This window comes from Salmo trutta, chromosome 12 (genome assembly GCF_901001165.1).
Source record: "Salmo trutta chromosome 12, fSalTru1.1, whole genome shotgun sequence".
Taxonomy (NCBI): domain Eukaryota; kingdom Metazoa; phylum Chordata; class Actinopteri; order Salmoniformes; family Salmonidae; genus Salmo; species Salmo trutta.
Genome location: NC_042968.1, coordinates 4362765 through 4379409, shown reverse-complemented (window position 1 = coordinate 4379409; position 16645 = coordinate 4362765). Strand labels below are relative to the sequence as shown.

At 40.1% G+C, this 16645-nt stretch overlaps 1 protein-coding gene across 4 annotated transcripts in view; it reads right to left on the bottom strand.

Moving 5' to 3' along the window:
- The window catches only part of si:ch211-266g18.10 (axoneme-associated protein mst101(2)), a 176266-nt gene that overhangs the window by 145727 nt on the left and 13894 nt on the right, over nucleotides 1-16645 (bottom strand). The window contains exons 11-13 of one of the 4 annotated variants that reach the window (XM_029766872.1): nucleotides 12092-12361; nucleotides 10640-11938; nucleotides 6974-7660 (exon numbers count right to left, since the gene is read on the bottom strand). The exons of 2 other annotated variants lie outside the window; for them this stretch is intronic. In XM_029766872.1, the coding sequence (XP_029622732.1) occupies nucleotides 6974-7660; nucleotides 10640-11938; nucleotides 12092-12361 (2256 nt within the window). The remainder of the gene's footprint in view (nucleotides 1-6973; nucleotides 7661-10639; nucleotides 11939-12091; nucleotides 12362-16645) is intronic. One more of the 4 variants, XM_029766873.1, reaches the window with a different exon arrangement.

Sequence of the window (16645 nt, the reverse complement as noted above, 5' to 3'; positions counted from 1 at the left end):
GCCCCAGTAACATCCCACATAATGCTTACATGGATTGACCCTTCATGTAGTCTAGTGGTTAGAGTGTTGGGCCAGTAACTGAAAGGTTGCTAGATCGAATCCTTGAGCTGACAAGGTAAAAATTGTTTGTTCTACCCCTGAACAAGGTAATTAACTGACTGTTCCTAGGCTGTCATTGTAAATAAGAATTTGTTCTTAACTGACTTGCCTGGTTAAATATGAAAATGAAAAATGTATTTCTAAAATGTTATATGGCACTTATGATTCCCTGCTGTGTGTTAAATGCTCTACATTGGGTGTCACTCTAGTATGGAACTGTGAAATGGAGAGGTTGGGGCAAGACCTGAACTGGGATACCATTTGGGAAAATTGGCTAACCCAGCACACCCGCTTATACAATAAAGTTGTGCGACCCCATTTAGACATTTTAAGATGAAGCTGATTCCCACTCCAATCTCTCCATTTGGTGTCACTCGAGAATGGATGTGATAGACGCAGTATGAATGCCATTGGCACATGTTTTGGGAATGTCCTGTTGTGTCCCAGTTCTGGTCACATGTTTCAGATTTTGTCATAAACGTTATGGGTTTCCCTGTGAACAAGGACCTGCCTTGATTTTTGATGAATGATGACTTTACATCTGCACTGAACTGGTTCAGAAAATAATAATTTATGTACGGTTAACAGTAAAATATGTTATCCATAGTGCTTGGATTACCCCTACAATACTCTCACCTCCTCAAACATCGCTCTCATATTTTCAAGATATTGTTCATACCGAGCGATAAGTGGCCGTGATAAACAAATACAATTGAAGCATGGGATGTACTATGTAAAACTCTAACAGATATTAACAACTCTTGACCCTAAACAATGGACCTACATGTTAAAGGTGCGGGGGGCATTTCCTTTTCTGAGAATACCATAAAAATATTGTTTCGTAAACTGTACTTCCTCTCTGGATAATACATTTTGTGTACTCAAATAATTATGACTTCTGGCAGTACAAATGTCACGACTTCCTCCGAAGTCGGTCCCTCTCCTTGTTCGGGCGGCATTCGGCGGTCGACGTCACCGGTCTTCTAGCCATCGCCGATCCACCTTTCATTTTCCATTTGTTTTGTCTTGTTTTCCCACACACCTGGTATTCATTCCCTCATTACATGTCATGTATTTAACCCTCTGTTCCCTCTATGTCTGTGTGTGTAATTGTTTATTGTTGAGGTTGGCACGCTTCCGGCTGGTTTGCGCCGGGTTTATTTTATATCCCGTGCTTTGTGGCAGCCTGTACCCTGTACTTGTGTTTTTGTACTTTGTGCTGCCTCACTGGTTCATTGGGCATTTGTTTTGTGACGCAGTTGCGTTCTGTGCAAATGATTGCCTTAGTAAAGTGCTTTGTCCACTCATCTCTGCTTTCCTGCGCCTGACTTCGATACACCAGCTACACTCACCTCTTGACAACAGTATGTAAATAGTTCTATTGTATGTTTGTTTGTTTGTACAAATGTTTGTTTTGTTTGTATTGTCATGACGGATAATATTTGTAACGTGATCCTCCGTTATATGTGTATTGTATAAAGTGGAAGATAAATAGAAATGTTGATCACATCCAAAACATATTTTCACATGACCCTCCCATTATACTGTAAAATAAGTTGCACACCCTTCCCACTCATACAAATAATGTTTACGACCACAAATAACAACTGTAGCAACCTGGTGTTTATAAATGTGGATATCGACTTTGCCCCTTCAGTATGCTTTTGTGGCACGGTCGATGCCACTCAGGGCTACGGGACAGAAAGGTTGAGGGTTTGCCGACCACCACGGACGAGCTCCCTCTCCCTGCCTGTTTCATTACACTACGATCAGAGCCGGCTGCAGACAATGATCAGCTAGGTGGAAATCTGATTTTCAACATTTTGATGCCATATTTATAAATATATAAAAAATATGCAGCGAATATTCCACCAACAGGTTTCTGTGCCAATGCACCACACAACCAATAAACAAAGCACACCAACTTCGGCACATCAATATTATGGTTTGCATTTTCAACACCAGAATAAATGGACAATGAAAATCTCGACAAACAGAAAATACATCCCTCCTTACTTTATAGGCCTACCCAGTATCGAATGCTTGGCTTGACAATCTCCGAATGTCATTAAACTTTTTGGTGTGTTGTAACAGATGTTTCTTTCCATTCATCAAATGGCCTATGCATAGTTTGGATTGATTGTTTTATTTGTCAGTAAAAAAACACTATATATACAGAAGTATGTGGACAGCCCTTCATCTTAGTGGATGTGTTGTATAAAAGTGTATAAAATCGAGCACACCGCCATGCAATTTCCATAGACAAACATTGGCAGTAAAATGATCGTACTGAAGAGCTCAATGACATTCAACGTGGCACCATCACAGGATGCCACCTTTTCAACAAATCAGTTCGGCAATTTGTACCTTGCTAGAGCTACCTCAGTCAACTGTAAGTGCTGTTAATGTGAAGTGGAAACGTTTAGGAGCAACAACAACTCAGGCACGAAGTGGAAGGCCACACAAGCTCATAGAACGGGATTACCGAGGTCTGAAAAACGTAGCGTGTAAAAATTGTCTGTCCTCAGTTGCAACACTAACTACCTAGTTCCAAACTGCCTCTGGAAGCAACGTCAGCACAAGAACAGTTCGTCAGGAACTTCATGAAATGGGTTTCCATGGCCGAGCAGCCGCACATAAGCCTAAGATGCGCAATGCCAAGCGTCGTCTGGAGGGGTGTAAACCTCGCCACCATTGGACTGGAGCAGTGGAAACGCATTCTTTGGAGTGATGAATCACACTTCACCATCTGGCAGTCCGCCGGACGAATCTGGATTTGGCGGATGCCAGGAGAACGCTACCTGCCCGAATGCATAGTGCCAACTCTAAAGTTTGGTGGAGGAGGAATAATGATCTGGGGCTGTTCATGGTTTGACCTAGGCCCCTTAGTTCCAGTGAATGGGAATCTTAATGCTACAGCTTACAATAACATTTTAGACTATTCTGTGCTTCCAATATCGTGGCAACAGTTTGGGGAATGCCCTTTCCTGTTTCAGCATGACAATGTATTTTTTTTCCTTCGATCAGTGTGGAAGAACTTGACTGGCCTGCACAAAGCCCTGACCTCAACCCCATTGAACGCCTTTGGGATGAATTGGAACGCCGACTGCAAGCCAGGCCTAATCGCCCAATATCAGTGCCCGACCTCAGTAATGGTCGTGGCTGAATGGACGCAAGTCCCCACAGCAATGTTCCAACATCTAGTGGAAAGCCTTCCCAGAAAAATGACGGCTGTTGTAGCATCAAAGCGGGGAACAACTCCATATTAACCTGTTTAGGATAGGGGCAGTATTTTCACGGCCGGATAAAAAACGTACCCGATTTAATCTGGTTATTACTCCTGCCCAGAAACTAGAATATGCATATAATTATTTTATTTGGATAGAAAACACCCTAAAGTTTCTAAAACTGTTTGAATGGTGTCTGTGAGTATAACAGAACTCATATGGCAGGCCAAAACCTGAGAAGATTCCATACAGGAAGTGCCCTCTCTGACCATTTCTTGGCCTTCTATAGCCTCTTTATGGAAAACAGAGGATCGATGCTGTAATGTGACATTTTCTAAGGCTCCCATAGGCTCCCAGAAGGCGCCAGAACAGGGAATGATGACTCTGCAGTCCCTGGGCGGAAAACAGTAGGGGATTTGGATAGTGGTCGATCTGAGAACAATGACACAGGTGCGCGCGTGCACGTGAAGACACCATTTTCTTCTTTCAGTCTTTGAAGAAAACAACGTCTCCCGGTCGGAATATTATCGCTATTTTACGAGAAAAATCACATAAAAATTTATTTTAAACAGCGTTTGACATGCTTCGAAGTACGGTAATGGAATATTTAGAATTTTTTTGTCACGATACGCGCCCCGGCGCGTCACCCTTCGGATAGTGTCTTGAATGCAAGAACAAAACGCCGCTATTTGGATATAACTATGGATTATTTGGAACCAAAACAACATTGGGTGTTGAAGTAGAAGTCCTGGGAGTGCATTCTGACGAAGAACAGCAAAGGTAATCCAATTTTTCTTATAGTAAATCTGAGTTTGGTGAGTGCCAAACTTGGTGAGTGTCAAAATAGCTAGCCATGATGGCCGGGCTATCTACTCAGAATATTGCAAAATGTGCTTTCACCGAAAAGCTATTTTAAAATCGGACACCGCGATTGCATAAAGGAGTTCTGTATCTATAATTCTTAAAATAATTGTTATGTTTTTTGTGAACGTTTATCGTGAGTAATTTAGTAAATTCACCGGAGGTTTTGGTGGGTATGCTAGTTCTGAACGTCACATGCTAATGTAAAAAGCTGGTTTTTGATATAAATATGAACTTGATTGAACAAAACATGCATGTATTGTATAACATAATGTCCTAGGAGTGTAATCTGATGAAGATCATCGAAGGTTAGTGCTGCATTTAGCTGTGGTTTTGGTTTATGTGACATTATATGCTAGCTTGAAAAATGGGTGTCTGATTATTTCTGGTTGGGTACTCTCCTGACATAATCTAATGTTTTGCTTTCGTTGTAAAGCCTTTTTGAAATCGGACAATGTGGTTAGATAAAGGAGAGTCTTGTATTTGAAATGGTGTAAAATAGTCATATGTTTGAAAAATTGAAGTTTTTGGATTTTTGAGGAGTTTGTAATTCGCGCCACGCTCTATCATTGGATATTGGTGAGGCCTTCCGCTAGCGGAACATCTAGATGTAAGAGGTTTTTAATGCCCATAATTTTGAAATGAGATGTTCGATGAGCAGGTGTCCACTTATTTTTGGTCAGTGTACATATACACTGAGTGTACAAAACATGCTATTTCCATGACATAGGCTGACCAGGTGAATCAAGGTGAAAGCTATGATCTCTTATTGATGTCACTTGTTAAATCCACTTCAATCAGTGTAAATGAAGAGGAGGAGACAGGTTAAAGATGGATTTTTAAGCCTTGAGACAATTGAGACATGGATTGTGTATGTGTGCCATTCAGAGGGTGATTGGGCAAGACCAAAGATTTACAGTAAGTGCCTTTGACCTGTCTAGGTGCCAGGGCACACCAGTTTCAGTGTGTCAAGAAGTGCAACGCTGCTGGGTTTTTCAAGCTCAACAGTTTCCCATATGTATCAAGAATGGTCCACCACCCAAAGGACATCCAGCGAACTTAACACAACTGTGGGAAGCATTGGAGTCAACATGGGCCAGCATCCCTGTGGAACACATTCCACACCTTGTAGAGTCCACGCCCCGACTAATTGTGGCTGTTCTGAGGAAAAATATTAGGATGTTTTGTGCACTTAGTGTACACACAGCACAAAGTGTTTTAAAAATGACCGGGATTGCACAATTAAGTCTGGTACTTATTTCCATTGTGGTAAATGTTTCTTTTTTACATCAATAGACACAAAAAAGGCTCAATTTCCATTCAATTTGCGACAGATTTTCATGCGAATATTCTAAAATCTGCACATTTTACCATCAGAGTTGTATTTCCATCAAATACAATTCTGCGCTTATGTAAATAATTAGTGCACATAAAAACAACTTTGCGGTTAAATTCCAATGTACCGAATAAAAAATAAAAATTAAATGGGTTTCCATTGCATATGTGTGGTATGATTGTTAGTTAGACTATTGCAGATCTGGGCAATTGACCCACCTACCGGGGTGGCAGGTAGCCTAATGGTTAGAGTGTTGGGCCATTAATTGAAAGGTTGCTAGATTGAATCCCTGAGCTGACAAGGTAAAAATCTGTTGTTCTGCCCCTGAACAAGGCGGTTAACCCACTGTTCCTAGGCTGTCATTGTGAATAAGAATTTGTTCTTAACTGTCTTGCCTAGTTAAAATTAAAAGAGCAAATGTAAACCAGGGGAAAAATGCACTACCCTTCCCTGTGCCCAATAATAAAAAACACACACAACCCTCCCCAAAGCATCAAAAATAAGTTTGAGAACCCTCCCCTATTTTGGACCACCCAAGTAAATTTCTGTCCCTTTCTCAAATGACATTTACTCAAGTAGATGGAAAAGTAGCCCACTTGAGAAAAGTACAAATTCCACCCGGTGCCTACACCCTTGCACAGTTTTCACATTTTGCTGCCTTAAAATTTTATCTCAAAAGTTAATAAATTAGATTTTTTTTCTTATCGATCTACACAACCGACTTCACATTTTAAAAGTTGAAGAGAAGTTAACACAACAATTGAGCCTTTTCTTCTTAAAATAAACTGTTTAGACAATTCAGAAGCGAGGTTGTTGATTCTGCTCATCACAAGTCCTCAGTGTCAGTTCCCCAAAATAACACTGGTGCTTACAGAGGGAAAATGATGCGAGAGGGACCCAGTCCAGATGGAAGTGTCCACCCTCAGAATGCAGAACAGCAGCACACACACCCCCACGCAGCCCTATTATCTTTATTTTTATTTTTTACGGAAAGTAGATATTGGACTAAGCCTTGAGGGGGCTTAGTTCAATAGGCTCAAGGCTTAGTCCAATATCTACTTTCCATACTGATATGTATCTAATAAGCTTCTGTTCTAAATAAAATGGCTTCAGACAAGGAATCAAAGCCACTAACCACTGGAGTCCCCTATGTCAGTTGTCCCATTTGTGTCAGTTGTCCCAAGTCCTGCAGGTCATTACAGATTATAAGTGCTAGATGTAGGAGTGAAATTTAGAGAACTGAAAATCATGCAGTGTACAGATGACTCCTCATGAAGGTATTATCTCAAATCGTTAGTCATATTGCATAGGCCCTAATGTACTACATTGCTGCTAAATAAGAATAAATTCTTGTTTTATATAGCTAATAGAAAGATAAATAAGTAATGCTAACCATTCTACAGAAAGTTAAGAAGATAAGTGGTGAAAATACGTTCGTCAGTATTAATACCTCTGGCACGTTGAATGCCTTTGTCTTGGTCATCTTTATCCTCGGGCTCCCCATCATCTTTAAGGTGGGCCCTCGATCCCAGTCTTTTAACCATCTTAAAGGGAATTGGAACATTTATCTTCCTTTTGACACCAGCTTTCTTGCTCTCACTGTTGTTGTTGTTTTCATCATCATCATCATCATCATCAACAATGATTTCCGAGTAATCCCCATCAGTATCAGGAAGTTGGGCAATTTCTTCAATGTCAGCCACTACATCAAGAACATCAAGCTTTTCAGCTACACTGACATCAATATATTCATCTTCATCAATTGACTGTTTCAACTCCTCTTTTTCTTCCTCTTCCTCATCTTTTACATAATCTTCATGATCTTCGTCACCAAGTTCAATACTGGCATTAGATCCCACTTTTCGAAACAACTGTTTTTGGATCAGCACATTTATTTTGGTGGTGTATGTCTTGGCTCCAACTGAACTATCTTCATTGTCAATGTCTTCTCCATCTTCAACATCTTGATCTTTGACGTCAAAGTCATGGGTATCACCCTCCTCTTCATCTACCTCTAAGTGATGAACCTTCTCCTCTTTCTCTATCTTCTCTTCTTTTCCCTCCTCCTCATGGCAATCAACAATGATTACCTCACCATCCATCGTTTGTTCATGGTCAAGTTCTTCAACATCTCCATCTACATGTGTGACGTAATTTTAACAAATTAAGGTGTTTTTCAAGTCTTACATTATTTTCATTAGCAATTTAGGGGCGAGTGGTGGAAGTTGAGCCAATTGTTACATTCAGCATCACTCAGTCAAGAGAAATATAGTATTCTTTCTAACAAAGATATCTACAGTGCCTTAGGAAAGTATTCAGATCCCTTGACATTATCCACATTTTGTTACGTTACAGCCTTATTCTAAAATATATTAACCTCTTATGGCTAGGGGGCAGTATTTTCACGGCTGGATAAAAAACGTACCCGATTTAATCTGATTATTAGTCCTGCCCAGAAACTAGAATATGCATATAATTATTAGCTTTGGAGAGAAAACACTCCAAAGTTTCGAAAACTGTTTGAATGGTGTCTGTGAGTATAACAGAACTCCTATGGCAGGCAAAAACCTGAGATGGTTCTGTTCAGGAAGTACCCTCTCTGACCATTTATTTTCTTTCTTTGACATCTCTTCCAAAAACTAAGGATCTCTGCTGTTACGTGACAATACCCACGTCTCCAATGGCCTCTCAGAGCCCGGGAAAAACAGGAATGACGTAATTCAAAGCCCTGGCTGAAACAAAGGAGAGCAAAAGCTAAGTGGTCTCTCAGTGGGGAAATGCCTACGCTCGCGACATGCCCCGCCCCCGGCTTTCGGTTTTTTCCTCAGTTTACAGACAGGCAGATTCCCGGTCGGAATATTATCGCTTTTCTACGAGATAAATTGCATAAAAATTGGTTTTAAACAGCGGTTGACATGCTTCGAAGTACGGTAATGGAATATTTAGAAATTTTTGGTCACATTCTGCGTCATGCTCGTGACCGAGATTTAGCGTTGGGATAGTGTCTAGAACGCACGAACAAAACGCCGCTGTTTGGATATAACGATGGATTATTTGGGACCAAACCTACATTTGTTATTGAAGTAGAAGTCCTGGGACTGCATTCTGACGAAGAACAAGCAAGGTAAGAACATTTTTCTTATAGGAAATGTGATTTTGGTGGAGGCTGACCTGGGTGGGTGTCTAAATAGCTAGCCCTGTGATGCCGGGCTATGTACTTAGATTATTGCAAAATGTGCTTCATCCGAAAAGCTATTTTAAAATCGGACATATCGAGTGCATAGAGGAGTTCTGTATCTATAATTCTTAAAATAATTGTTATGCTTTTTGTGAACGTTTATCGTGAGTAATTTAGTAAAATCACTGGAAGTGTTCGGTGGGAATGCTAGTTCTGAACGTCACATGCTAATGTAAAAAGCTGTTTTTTGATATAAATAAGAACTTGATTGAACAGACATGCAGGTATTGTATAACATAATGTTCTAGGTGTGTCATCTGATGAAGATCATAAAAGGTTAGTGCTGCATTTAGCTGTGGTTTGGGTTTATGTGACATTATATGCTAGCTTGAAAAATGGGTGTCTGATTATTTCTGGCTGGGTACTCTGCTGACATAATCTAATGTTTTGCTTTCGTTGTAAAGCCTTTTTGAAATCGGACAGTGTGGTTAGATAAAGGAGAGTCTTGTCTTTAAATAGCTGTAAAATAGTCATATGTTTGAAAAGTGGAAGTTTTCGGCTTTAGAGGATTTTGTATTTCGCGCCCCGCCCATCATTGGATATTGGAGCAGACGTTCCGCTAGCGTATTTTTGTAAATTGTTGTGCTCATTCACCCGAAGTTTTGGAGGCAAAATATTTTCTAAACATCACGCGCCAATGTAAAATGGGGTTTTGGATATAAATATGAACTTTATCGAACAAAACATACATGTATTGTGTAACATTGAGTCCTAGGAGTGTCATCTGATGAAGATCGTCAAAGGTTAGTGCTTCATTTTAGCTGTATTTCTGGTTTTTGTGACGCCTCTCCTGCTTGGAAAATGGCTGTGTGGTTTTTCTTGTTTAGACGCTCTGTCCTAACATAATCTAACTTTATGCTTTCACCGTAAAGCCTTTTGGAAGTCGGACAATGTGGTTGGATTAAGGAGAAGTGTATCTTTAAAACGGTGTAAAATAGTTGTATGTTTGAGAAATTTGAATTATGAGATTTTGTTGTTTTGAATTTGCCGCCCTGATATTTCACTGGCTGTTGATAGTGTGTACTGCGGGTGGGACGCTAGCGTCCCACGTAGCCCATAGAATTTAGAAGGGAATGCCAAGAGTGTCCAAAGCTTTCATCAAGGCAAAAGATGGCTATTTGAAGAATCTGAAATGTAAAATATATTTTGATTTGTTTAACACTTTTTTGGTTACTACATGATTCCATATGCGTTATTTCATAGTTTTGATGTCTTCACTATCACTCTACAATGTAGAAAATAGTAAAAATAAAGAATAACCCTTGAAGGAGTAGATGTTCTAAAACTTTTGACCCGTTGTGTATATATAATTTTAAGCATATTTTAACACAAGCTTAACACCTAACGAACACTGTACTTTTTTGAAAACACCTTCAACATTGGCCAGGCCCTGGTGTTACCATATATTTCAGCAATAATACTTCATTTTTCTCAACTTGCCATTGGCTCAACTTACCCCATGGCCATTGGCTCAACTTACCCATAGGCAAACATTTTGACTATATTAGCCCACACAGGTACAAGGATGCACTTTCATGCTAAATTTAAGACCTCATATTGAATGGTATAAAGACTCCAGCTGATGTGTAGAACAATCTTAAAATGCTCTACTTTTGTTTAGATAAAAGCATCATGACTAACACAATAAATTGATTTGACTTGGTGAAAACCAATGTTTTGGACCTAACTTGCTTACCACTTCTTCCATGTGGTTTCTTCCTTCATAGACTCCCTAAATATTTGGACAAATTATATATTGTGTGTATGGTTTCCTAGAAACAAGGGGTGACTCAACTTACCATTACACTCAATTTACCCCACTTTTCCCTACTTTGATATGTTTTATGATAATATTATATTTTAAATATTTCCAAATACCTTGTTGGTCTTTATCCATAGCCTCAGGAAGAACCTCTCCAGCTCTTAGATGGGCCCTAGATCCCACTTTTCTAACAGTCTGTTTTTGGATCCGCACATTTATTTTGGTGGTGTATGTCTTGGCCCCCGCTGAACTGTCCTCATCATCAATATCTTCTCCATTTCCAACCTCTTGATCTTTGACATCAAGGTCATCTGTATCATGATTGTCCTTATCAGCTTCATATTCTTCTTGATCACCTTCACTAACAACTTGATCTTTAATGTCAAGGTCACTGTGATCATCATTTTTATACTCATCATCAATGTCTTCCTCTGCCTCCTCCTCTTCCTCCTCCTCTCCATCATCTTCATGATGTTCATCACCAACTTCAATATTGGCCCTAGATCCCACTTTTTTGACCATCTGTTTTTGGATCAGCACATTTGTTTTGGTAGCGTATGTCTTGGTCCCCTCTGAACTGTCCTCATCGTCAATGTCTTCTCCATGTTCAACCTCTTGATCTTTGACATCAAGGTAATCTGTGTAATGATTGTCCTCATCAGCTTCATCTTCTTCATGATCATCATCCCCAACGACTTGATCTTTAATGTCAAGGTCACTGTGATCATCATGTTTATTCTCATCAATGTCTTCCTCTGCCTCCTCCTCCTCTCCATCGTCTTCATAATGTTCATCACCAACTTCAATATTGGCCCGAGATCCCACTTTTCTGACCATCTGTTTTTGGATCCGAACATTTATTTTGGTGGCGTATGTCTTGGTCCCCTCTGAACTGTCCTCATCGTCAATGTCTTCTCCATGTTCAACCTCTTGATCTTTGACATCAAGGTAATCTGTATCATGATTGTCCTCATCAGCTTCATCTTCTTCATGATCATCATCAACAATGACTTGATCTTTAGTGTCAATGTCACTGTGATCATCATGTTTATACTCATCATCAATGTCTTCCTCTGCCTCCTCCTCTCCGTCATATTCATGATGTTCATCACCAACTTCAATAATGGCCATAGATTCCACTTTTCTAAGCATCGTTTTTTGGATCTGCACATTTCTTTTGGTGGTGTATGTCATGGCCCCCTCTGAACTGTTTTCATTGTAAATGCCTTCTTCATCTTCAGCACCTTGATCTTTGACGTCAACCTCATGGGTATCACCCTCCTCCTCCTCATCTAACTCTAAGTGATGATCCTTCTCCTCTTTCACCTCCTCTTCTTTCCCCCCGTCCTTGCTAACATCCATGATTTCTTCATCATCCATTGTTTGTTCATGGTCAAGCTCTTCAACATCACAATCTACATCAGTGATGTAATGGCAACAAATTAACGTATTTTCCCTATCTTTAATTATCTTTAATAGCAATTTACTTTGATATGATGACTATCCTATCATAAATGAAAATCACATTTTGGACATTGTAGCTAATGATATGAAATATTTCCAAATACCTTGTTGGTCTTCATCCATATCCTTAGGAAGTACCTCTCCAGCTCTTAGGTGGGCCTTAGATCCCATGACTCTAAGCATCTGTTTTTGGATCCACAAATTTTTTGGAGTGGTGTATTTCTTCACCCCCTCTGAACTGTCATCTCTACTGTCCTTGTCTCCTTGCTCTTCTTCAGCCTCTTTGACATCATCATCCTTCTCCGCCACAACTGGAGTGATGCTTATTTCAGGTGTAGGGTCACCGTCCTTTGTAGTGCCTATCAATTCTGCAACTGTGTCACCAAGCCACTTTGTCTTTATTATTGACTTTACCATCTCAACATCTCATTAGCATTCGTCAGAGGTGAGTTGGTGCAGATACAAACACGCAAACATTAAGACATTGACAGAGTTATGGAAATTAAATGGCAACACATTCCAACATTCGTCATATTCATTCAAGATACACCACATGCTGCACTCTGACAGATTTCATGTTTTATCTAGCCTGCAATTATATGCACTTGACACATTTTTATCTAAAGGGTTGGGTTGACTGTCTATCATTTGTTGCTTAGATGAAAACTGTTCCAGACATAAAATCTCTAAGCAGTCACCCATTAAATAATCCCTATTGAAATACGATGCCAACCGTTTATATTTTTCCTTGGTGGAATGTAGACTACATCTATTTACTTTAACCAGTAGTGAATACTTGAATTGCAACATTTAGTCAGTGGTCAGTCAATCAAACAGATAACGCAGAAACAATGCAAGAGGGGTACAAGACAACATGGAAGAAGAGAATGCATCTCCTAAACCAATAGATTTCCATTTCAGAGACACCTCATGCTTTACAAACTTCAGTAAATCAAATATTTGATAGGGGAACAATATGAACACAAATAAGGATGAATGAACACATGACAACAGAAACACAAACTGTTACAACGAAGGAACTGTCAGTGTGTGCATTTACAATTAGAATGGGGAAATAAAATGCAGTCAATCACCAATTCCAAAACCACAATGGCATTTTAGTTCAGACATTTATTGAATCATTAATAAAGGCCTAATATGATGAGCATGAAATATTAACATTTTCCCATTAAACATAATTATTGTCTCATTAGTAGTCTACATACATTAACTTAAATTATTCATACCCTGTGGCTTATTCCACATTGTGTTGTGTTACAGCCTGAATTCAAAATAAAAATCTCACCCATCTACACACAACACCCCATGATAAATGTTTTTAGAAATGTTCGCACATTTATCGAAAATGAAACACAGAAATAGCTAATTTACATAGGTATTCACACCCCTGAGTCAATACTTTGCAGAAGCACATTTGGCAGCGATTACAGCTTTGAGTCGTCTTGGGTATGTCTGTATCAGCTTTACACATCTGGAATTGGGGATTTCCTTAAGCTCTGTTAAGTTAGATGGGGGTGGCGGTGAACAATATTCTTCAAGTCTTCCCACTGATTTTCAATGGGATTCAAGTCTGTGTTTTGGCTGGGCCACCCAAGAACTTTCATATTCTTGTTCTGAAGCCATTCCAGCATTGCTTTGGCTGTATGCTTGGGGTAATTGTCCTGTTGGAACGTATACCTTCACACCAGTTGTTTGCACTCTGAAGTAGGTTCTCATCAAGAATTTGCTTTTATTTGGCTCCATTCATTATGCACTCTATAATTACCAGTTTCTTAGTCTCTGCTGCTGAAAAGCATCCCCATAGCATGATGCTGCCATGACTATGCTTCAGGGTAGGGATGGTGTTAGGCAGGTGATGAGCTGTGCCTGGTTTTCTCAAGACATAACACTTTGCGTTCAAGCCAAAGAGTTCAATTGTTGTCTCAGCAGACAACAGAATCTTTTGCCTTATGCTCTCTCAAGTATATTTTTGCAAACTCCAGCCGTGCTGTCATCTGCCTTTTTCTCAGAAGTGGCTTCCGTCTGCCCACTCTCCTATAAAGCCCAGATTGGTGAAGTGCTGTAGAGACCGTTGTCCTTCTGGCAGGTTCTCCCATCTCAGTCTAGGAACTCTCTAGTTGGGTTCTTGGTAATTGGGTTCTTGGTCACCTCCCTGACCAAGGTCCTTCTTGCCCCGGTTGCTCAGTTTGGTCGGATGGCCAGCTCTAGGCAGAGCCTGGGTAGTTCCATATTTTTTCAATTTCCCAATGATGGAGACCACTGTGCTTTTGGAAACGTTCAAAACTCTAGAAATGTTTTAAACCCTTCCCCAGATATAATTATATCTCAGAGATCATCGGACAGTTCCTTGGGCTTGATGGTATAGTTTCTGCTCTGACATGCACTGTCAACTGTGGGAAATTATATAGACAGGTGTGTTTCTTTCTAAGGTTGCAAGATAGAATCCCCGAGCTGACAAGGTAAAAATCTGTCATTCTGCCCCTGAACAAGGCATTAACCCACTTCCTAGGCCATCATTGAAAATAAGAATTTGTTCTTAACTGACTTGCCTAGTTAAATAAAGGTTAAAAAAAATAAAAAATAAAAATAATGTCCAAACAATTGAATTGGCCACAGGTGTACTCAAATCAAGTTGTAGTAACATCAAAAAAAATATCAAAAGAAAATGGATGCACCTCAGCTCAATTTGGAGTGTCATAGCAAAGGTGTGTGAATACTAATGTCAATGAGTTATTTCTGTATTTCATTTTCAATACATTTGCTACGAATCGTACTACACCGGCTCTGACACTGGACGGAGGTGGCAGGGATTGCAAACATTACAGACTACAAAGGGAAGCACAGCTGAGAGCTGCCCAGTGACACGAGCCGACCAGACGAGCTAAACTACTTCTATGCTTGCTTCAAGGCAAATAACACTGAAACATGCATGAGAGCACCAGCTGTTCCAGAAGACTGTGTGATCACGCTCTCCGCAGCCGATGTGACTAAGACCTTTAAACAGCTCAACATTCACAAGGCCGCAGGGCCAGACGGATTATCAGGACGTGTACTGCGAACATGCGCTGAGCAACTGGCAAGTGTCTTCACTGACATTTTCAACCTCTCCCTGTCCGAGTCTGTAATACCAACATGTTTTAAGCAGATCACCATAGTGCCTGTGCCCAAGAACACTAAGGTAACCTGCCTAAATGACTACCGACCCGTAGCACTCATGTCTGTAGCCATGAAGTGCTTTGAAAGGCTGGTCATGGCTCACATCAATACCATTATCCCAGAAACCCTAGACCCACTCCAATTTGCATACCGCCCCAACAGATCCCCAGATGATTCAATCTCTATTGCACTCCACACTGCCCTTTCCCACCTGGATTAAAGGAACACCTATGTGAGAATGCTATTCATTGCCTACAGCTCAGCGTTCAACACCATAATGCCCTCAAAGCTCATCAATAAGCTAAGGACCCTGGGATTAAACCCCTCCCTCTGCAACTGGATCCTGGACTTCCCATAGGCTCCCATAGGCTCTCAGAACCCGGGAAAAAGCTGAATGACGTAATTCCAAGCCCTGGCTGAAAAGCTTTAGCGCATTTGCTAAGTGGTCTTTCAGCGGACAATGGGACTCATGCTCGTGCACGAGACGACCCCATGTTTTTATTCTATCGTCTTTGAACGGATACAACGACTCCCGGTCGGAATATTATCGCTTTTTTATTTTAAACAGCGGTTGACATGCTTCGAAGTACGGTAATGGAATATTTAGAATTTTTTTGTCACGAAATGCGTCGTGCTCGTAACCCTTCTTTACCATTCGGATAGTGTCTTGAACGCACGAACAAAACGCCGCTGTTTGGATATAACTATGGATTATTTGGGACCAAACCAACATTTGTTATTGAAGTAGAAGTCCTGGGAGTGCATTCTGACGAAGAACACCAAAGGTAATAACATTTTTCTTATAGTAAATCTGAGTTTGGTGAGTGCTAAACTTGCTGGGTGTCTAAATAGCTAGCCGTGATGGCTGGGCTATCTACTGAGAATATTGCAAAATGTGCTTTCACCGAAAAGCTATTTTAAAATCGGACATAGCAAGTGCATAGAGGAGTTCTGTATCTATAATTCTTTAAATAATTGTTATGTTTTTTGTGAACGTTTATCGTGAGTAATTTAGTAAATTCACCGGAAGTTTGCGGGGGGTATGCTAGTTCTGAACGTCACATGCTAATGTAAAAAAGCTGTTTTTTGATATAAATATGAACTTGATTGAACAAAACATGCATGCATTGTATAACATAATGTCCTAGGGTTGTCATCTGATGAAGATCATCAAAGGTTAGTGCTGCATTTAGCTGTGGTTTTGTTTTTTGTGACATTATATGCTAGCTTGAAAAATGGGTGTCTGATTATTTCTGGCTGGGTACTCTGCTGACATAATCTAATGTTTTGCTTTCGCTGTAAATCATTTTTGAAATCGGACAGTGTGGTTAGATAAAGGAGAGTCTTGTCTTTAAAATGGTGTGAAATAGTCATATGTTTGAAAAATGGAAGTTTTCGGATTTTAGAGGAGTTTGTATTTCGCGCCACGCCCATCATTGGATATTGGAGCAGGTGTTCCGCTAGCGGAACGTCTAGATGTA